At 33.5% G+C, this 6,532-nt stretch overlaps 1 protein-coding gene and 1 non-coding gene across 3 annotated transcripts; one reads left to right on the top strand and one right to left on the bottom strand.

Moving 5' to 3' along the window:
* The first annotated feature begins 1,544 nt into the window (after nucleotides 1-1,544).
* LOC139880395 (auxin-responsive protein IAA12-like) lies at nucleotides 1,545-3,540 on the top strand. Of its 2 annotated transcripts, XR_011771237.1 has the most exons (4): nucleotides 1,545-1,846; nucleotides 2,711-3,064; nucleotides 3,157-3,323; nucleotides 3,406-3,458. XR_011771237.1 is itself a non-coding variant. In XM_071865476.1 (3 exons), the coding sequence occupies exons 1-3, from the start codon at nucleotides 1,569-1,571 to the stop codon at nucleotides 3,215-3,217; spliced, it is 693 nt and encodes a 230-aa protein (XP_071721577.1). In that variant the 5' UTR covers nucleotides 1,545-1,568; the 3' UTR covers nucleotides 3,218-3,540. The 2 variants fall into 2 exon arrangements, 1 of the variants encoding a protein (XP_071721577.1); XM_071865476.1 differs by having other exon boundaries at nucleotides 3,157-3,540.
* A 1,215-nt stretch (nucleotides 3,541-4,755) lies between these two features.
* On the bottom strand, nucleotides 4,756-4,835 carry TRNAL-CAG (transfer RNA leucine (anticodon CAG)). Its single transcript has one exon. It is a non-coding gene; the product is annotated as a tRNA-Leu (tRNA).
* Nucleotides 4,836-6,532: the final 1,697 nt, after the last annotated feature.

Raw genomic sequence — 6,532 nt, 5'->3', positions numbered from 1 at the left:
TAACGGCCGTATAGCCGTTGTCAAACGGCTGAAAATGTGGCCCAATCAAATCGCAGCACGTGTGACTGACGTTTTTTTTTGCATTGCTAGTCCAACTGACGCCCCAAACTAACGGAAACTGACGTCGCGTTATATTTCATCAATTTTGCCACGTAGACTGACGCCTGAAAACTGGCAGTGTGTTCAAAATGGTCTTACGAATAGATATTTTGTATACCTCTTTAAATATATATTTGCTTTTATAACGTTTTCAACATTGACATATTTTCTCCCAGGACTAACTGGTACATCAACATTTCTTATTAGAACTAAACCTAGGACTAAACACTATTAACAATGACATTACTTTCTCAATATTTTAATTTAAAACTTTAAAATTATATTTTTTTTAATTTAAATTTAAACTACAATAAAAATAAAAGTGTATTAAATTAAAAAATACACTAAAAATAAAAATAAATTAAAAAATAATGTTACATTAAATTTTAAAATTACTTTAACGGAGAACGTCTAACTGTTAACCGGTTCACCATCAACATGATTCTGTGCACTCATACACAATCCATCTCCGAAATACGTGTGATCAATAACCTAAAACGGTAACCTACTTCGGTCAGGTATATATTCAACTTAATATATGATATATGCAGTGTTTCGGAATTACTCGGCGAGATCTCGGTTTGAAAAGTCAGCCGAGAATATCGTTGAGATTTCTCGGATTTTCTCACTCATCTCTCGAATTTTCTCGTAATTTCTCGTTCATTTCTTAGATTTTCTTGTAAAAACTCGTAAAATGTATATAAATATACATATATTTATATATATTTATATTAAAAAAATAAAAAGTCAACACAAGTTAACGTCCGAAATCTCCCCGAAATTTTTTCGAGATGCCAAAATCTCCCAGAAAATGTCAAAACGAGATCGCTCCGAGATTCGAATTCTCCAACCTTGGATATATGAGAACTTGACACATAGAGTTTTTGAAGGTTGTTTGTTTTTAACTTGCTAAAAATAAGAGTTTAATGAAAATAAATCAAATAAATTGTACATTTATTTTGAGAGTAATTGTTTATTTTGAGTTAAAATTTATCATTAACCACTCTTTCAATTACCCTATATATTGATTGAGAGTAATTGGTAATTTCAGTTATTTTGATCGTTTTATACATGGTACAAATATTACGTACTTACTCCGCATCACTTGTTTTCAACTGACATTGTTTATGCAAGTCGAACACTAAAATGTTGTACTATAACATCTCAACTGGGCATGGAAGACTTGTACTTTTTATAAACCAAAAACTATGATATCACAAATCCATCTTTCATGGGCAGAGGCACAGTGTTTGGTTGAAATGGTAACAACGTAGTTTCGTGTTTCTGCGCGTTTGGCGAAATCGATCATGAATTAAGGCGCACGAAGCCGACACATGGGTCCCACCAACCCCCTCCTTTTTTTTTCCTTTAATTTCTTTCTTTACACTTCACCTCCCCTGTTTTTTGTTCATTCACCTTCTTCAAATAGCGTCCTTGATCTCTAACATTTTAATTTAAAAATTAAAAATATGAATGAAGTGAACAAGAATTATAATATGTCTGTCGATGTTACTTCAACCTACCCAGTTGAAATTGATGATGATCTTGAATTAGGCTTAGGGTTGAGTATTGGTGGTGGTGGTGGTGGTTTGAAGAAAAAGGAAGAAGCTTCTAGAAGATTGACTAGTCAAGATTTAATGTCTTCATGCTCATCTACATCATCTTCTTCTGTCAATAACCCAAATTCATTCATTGATGGTGCTAAAAGAATTCCTGCTATTGATTCTGTCACTCCTAATTCCACAAGGTAATTGAGCTCAAATTTTGTCTTTTTAATTTACTTTCTTTGTTGTTATTTGTTGTTATTTTTATTTTCTTGTAGAGTTTTCAATTTGGATATGATCACAACTAAATCAGATTCATAGGTTCTTATATGTGTTATACATTTTACAATTAATCTTATGTTAATGTTAGTTGTCTCCGTGTGTATGTGTCTACCATCACGCATCTATGCGATATATTTGAAGTGTTTATGTAATGTTTGATTTGGAATATTTTCACACTTTTACGAAATTTATATAATTTATATGTTTTTAAGGCAGAACTATCTGTTTGTGTGATTATGCCCTTATGAAATTATGAAATTTTTATGATTATAGGGCCTACTACACATTTTTGTATTAACATGTAACTAGAAAAGTGAAAAAGAAGATGGTCATCAATTACAGAGTTCAATAATTTTTTTCTATGACTTTTACAAAGCAGATTGTTAGATGTAAGTAGCGTAACCGAATTAATCTGAGACCAAAGGGCTTCTGGCCCAACGGTATCAAGGAGTATTGAGTTCGAGTCCCGTCGTAGACAAAAGTGGTGGGCGTGTGTTTGCCGTTCAAAAAAAAAAAAAAAAAAAAAAAGAAAATTCCCTGACCATCACAAGATTTATGTCTGAGACCACTTGCAAAGATCTCATGGCCCTAACCGCTGGTGGGTCAGGAACCCAACCACATTGAGCGAATAAACTGTCTTTCAAAAAGCAGCAGACCAAAAGTAAACTAAGATAACCATCATAACCAAATTCTTCTCTAATTAGGTCCGCAAAATAGTGGACTGACTTTAAAGATTCTTATTAAGGGTAGATGCTGAATTGTGTTTTGTAATCCTCTTATTACAGTGTGGTTGGATGGCCTCCAATTAGAAAAGGTCAGTGGTTGCCACTCTGGGCTAACCGGATCAAGTTAGAACAAGACGAGATTAGCAAGAACATAACCAATGGTCAACATCATCATCATCAGCTAACCGTAAAGGTGAATATGGATGGGACCCTAATAGGCCGAAAAGTTGATCTTTTTGCTCATACCTCTTATGAAATGTTAGCCCAAACACTAGAGGACATGTTCTATGGAATACATAAGCCGAGTACTGATGCATTCGGAACATCAAGATTGTTAAACGGAACATCTGAATATGTGCTGACTTATGAAGACAGAGATGGAGATTGTATGCTTGTTGGAGACGTCCCTTGGGAGTACGTTTTCTTAACCTTAATTTCTTGCACAAATGGACCAATTTATGCTCATGTTCTTTAACTTAACTTAGTTTATCCTAATTTTGTTTCAGAATGTTTCTTGGCTCCGTAAAAAGACTGCGGATTCTTAAAAATCCCAACTTGCAGCAGTGAGGTTATCCAAGAAAACATGAGGGAGATAAACGCGGTTATATAGGTTAACTAAACTTATACGTTATCTAGTTTATGGGGTGAAGATGGTTATGCATTGATCAACAAGGTTTGTTTTTTGGGGCTGTTTATGGTTTAAAATGTTGATTTATTTTTTGATTTTTTATATTTATATAGTTTCTTGGCACCAGGACCAGCTTTGAATAAGTGTACGAGTTGTTGGTGCAAGTATACACAGTTAACCAATACCGTAATTTGGTTTCTTTAAGATTTTTTTGTAATTTTTATTGGCCCTTTGATTTGAATCAAAGATACAAAGATTTTCATGTAACAATGAATGTTAATATGCAGTTGTATTACATTATCGCTATATGTTTGCAAGACAACAAGAACAACAGAATTTAAGCACAGTAAGACATTATTGCTATATGTTTGCAAGACAAAAAAAACAACACAATTTAAGCACAATAAGCCAAAAGTAAGATCGAAAGTTCATTCAGAATGGTTATCAAACATGTTATGGTCATTCATACCAAATTCAATCAGAACATTTGAATCATTTAAATTTTGAGTCATTCAATGTTTAATTATCATGTTTTATCAAATGCACCTAACTTGAAATGTGTCAAATATCAGATAAGTACTCGTAACATATACAATCAAATTGATCAGATCAACATCCTTATTTTGACAAATCAAACTAGGTAATAATTTGTTAATGGCTCGAGTCATTATCACAAACCTATAGTAGCCTGCGTATATAAAACATGCGTAAATTTACATGAAATACATAACAGTGAAAGCTAAAACAATCACAAAAATCATTAACAAGAAAACACCTAAAGATAAACGATCAACATTACTACTGTTTCTCTTAGAAAACCATCTATCCAATTTCAAATCTTTTAAAGTCAGTGCCACACCAGGATCACCCATATACAACCGGCTTCCAATCATTATCGAGTTATTCAACCCTTGTATATTGTTATTTACATAAATGTTAACACCACAACTGTCGTTCACCTCACCAGACGATATCCCAGAGCCACGATGGATGATCATTGCGGCTCCCACATTCGTACCTTCAAGATTGGGGGTACCAATATTGGGTGGTTGGAAGGCGGACCCACCAATATCTCGGCGGCTGCTCTCTGACGACATGATCTGTGCTAGGAGAGCAGATAGGTTGATTGTTGTTGTGGTTTGATCTTTATGGTGGTTCATGGTGACTCTAGTATAGATTATACAAAGCAATAAAAGAACCATACTTAACTTATACAAATGGTAAAAGTACAGTTTATGCCTTTCTCTAGCCACAAGGCAAAATAATGTGTTCCAAGGATAACTTCACAAACACTGAAACACACTTTTGCATTGTTACGAGTTGGAAATTTTGTTCTAATTACAGTACAATATAATACTCATATTGGAAAGAATCAGAAAATATTGGAACACTGAAAAAAAAAAAAAAAAATGAGGGACAAAGGGTGTGCATATAATTATAATTATAATTATAATCATGAGTTCAAATAAAAATTAAATGTCAAGAGTGGGATTTGAACCCACGCCCTTTCGGACCAGTACCTGAAACTGGCGCCTTAGACCGCTCGGCCATCTTGACTTTGCGCTAAATGTTTTCTAATCTGTTTTCTTAAACAGATTTATCAAACAAAAAGAAATAATCAATTAGGTAAAGCGGATGATGTTAGTTATTGTTATTGGTCAGTCTCAACGTCCACTGTAAACCCAATTCTAATTTGATTTGATGTCATCATGCGTTAGTCCAGACTCTAGACCACGTGACTTCAAAAGTAAACGTAAACGTATATAAATGGGTGATAGCATTAATATTCGTATATCATAATTGTAGAGTGACCACTAAACTGTAACACTGTAATTTACGTATGCCGTGTCGTTGATGTACATGTACTGTCTTTAACGTATACGAGTGGTGTATTATATTTTACACACAAAAACATATTCAATATTTGTAGGTTTAAGTAAATTTGTCACACTTTATTTTTTTTTACACAAATGTGAGCGTGAACAAATTTTACGTGACAAAATTAACTTAACATTTTAAGCGTGTTCAAATTTATGTTGACACACCAATATGTGTGAATTTTTTTCTTCATAAATACGATGTACTCTACGGTTATAGATGATACTTTAGGGTTGTATATGTTGTAAAGCGTACACAATTATAACTGTGAGAATTTAACAAAAAATTTCACATTTTAAAAGTGCGAAAAGATGTGTAAATAAATGAATAGTTTGTTATAGAGACCCGTAGTCGAATATAGTTACGTTAAACTAATTATTTACAAGTACTACACATATTAGAACCTTAAAGTAATATGATACCATACATCAATTTTAGAAATCATTAGATCGAAATCGATATACATCAAGTAACCATCAGCTTTTTAAGAAATGATTATTCAAGATAATGAAATTGTTGACTTATTCTTTTAGCAATCACTGAGTATTAAAAAAAACCATTCCAAGGTGGCTCAAGTGGTTAGGGCCCTGACATCTTTGCAGGAGGTCTTAAGTTCAAATCTTGGGGTGCCGGGGAAGGGTTGGAAACAGTCAGAGAGTATTCCCGATGGACTGCGTACAGTAAAGTATGATGTCAGATTACTCGCTCTTTCCTAGTAATCCGAACAGAAAAAACCTTATAACTAATAATGAATATTAAAAAGAAAAGTGCAATTTGTACCCTGTAATCAACAAAAAAGAAGCCGGATCATCAAATTGACACAAGAATACTAAGCTAAAGTTAAAATAAGTTAAAATAAAATCTAGACATTGATTAAGAAAAATTATTAATTTTAATTGATCTCTACGAAAACTTTAAGATTTTAATGGCGGTTTATGTGTGATTTATTACGTGTCAAGAAGAGCCTTCGAGATCAAAATGTGAGCTGTCGAAGTTACTCGTGTTCGTTATGTGAGTTTGCTGTTGAGGATGATGCCCATATTTTTATTCACTGCCCAACTATAACACATGTTTGTGCTTATATTGCTACCTAGACGGGCCTCGATATCCCTAGATGGTCAGATGGGTTGGACCTCATAAGTTAGCTCGCTTAAGCTTCTCCAAACCCAAAGATTTCTACCGTGATTCATTGCATTTGTATTGCCGCTATGTGGATTCTTTGGAGATACAATAATGATGTGGTGTTTAATTCCGCTAAGATAAAGAAGTGCTATTTTTTAGATCTTATTATTTTGAATTCTTTGACTGGTTATCCTCCGGATATAGAAAAGCAAATATCGATTGGAATGTTTGGCTTCAATCTCTTTTAAGCTGCA

This window comes from Rutidosis leptorrhynchoides, chromosome 1 (assembly GCF_046630445.1).
Source record: "Rutidosis leptorrhynchoides isolate AG116_Rl617_1_P2 chromosome 1, CSIRO_AGI_Rlap_v1, whole genome shotgun sequence".
In the NCBI taxonomy this organism is placed as follows: Eukaryota; Viridiplantae; Streptophyta; class Magnoliopsida; order Asterales; family Asteraceae; genus Rutidosis; species Rutidosis leptorrhynchoides.
Note: the sequence above shows the minus strand (reverse complement) of the source record. Positions and strands in the feature narration are given on the sequence as shown.

What these genes read in the sequence shown, in the direction of transcription:
- LOC139880395 (XM_071865476.1), top strand. Translation starts at nt 1,569, where the DNA reads ATGAATGAAGTGAACAAGAATTATAATATGTCTGTCGATGTTACTTCA. An exon ending in GTCACTCCTAATTCCACAAG is followed by an intron (nt 1,847 to 2,710) that starts GTAATTGAGCTC and finishes CTCTTATTACAG; the next exon opens with TGTGGTTGGATGGCCTCCAA. An exon ending in GTTGGAGACGTCCCTTGGGA is followed by an intron (nt 3,065 to 3,156) that starts GTACGTTTTCTT and finishes ATTTTGTTTCAG; the next exon opens with AATGTTTCTTGGCTCCGTAA.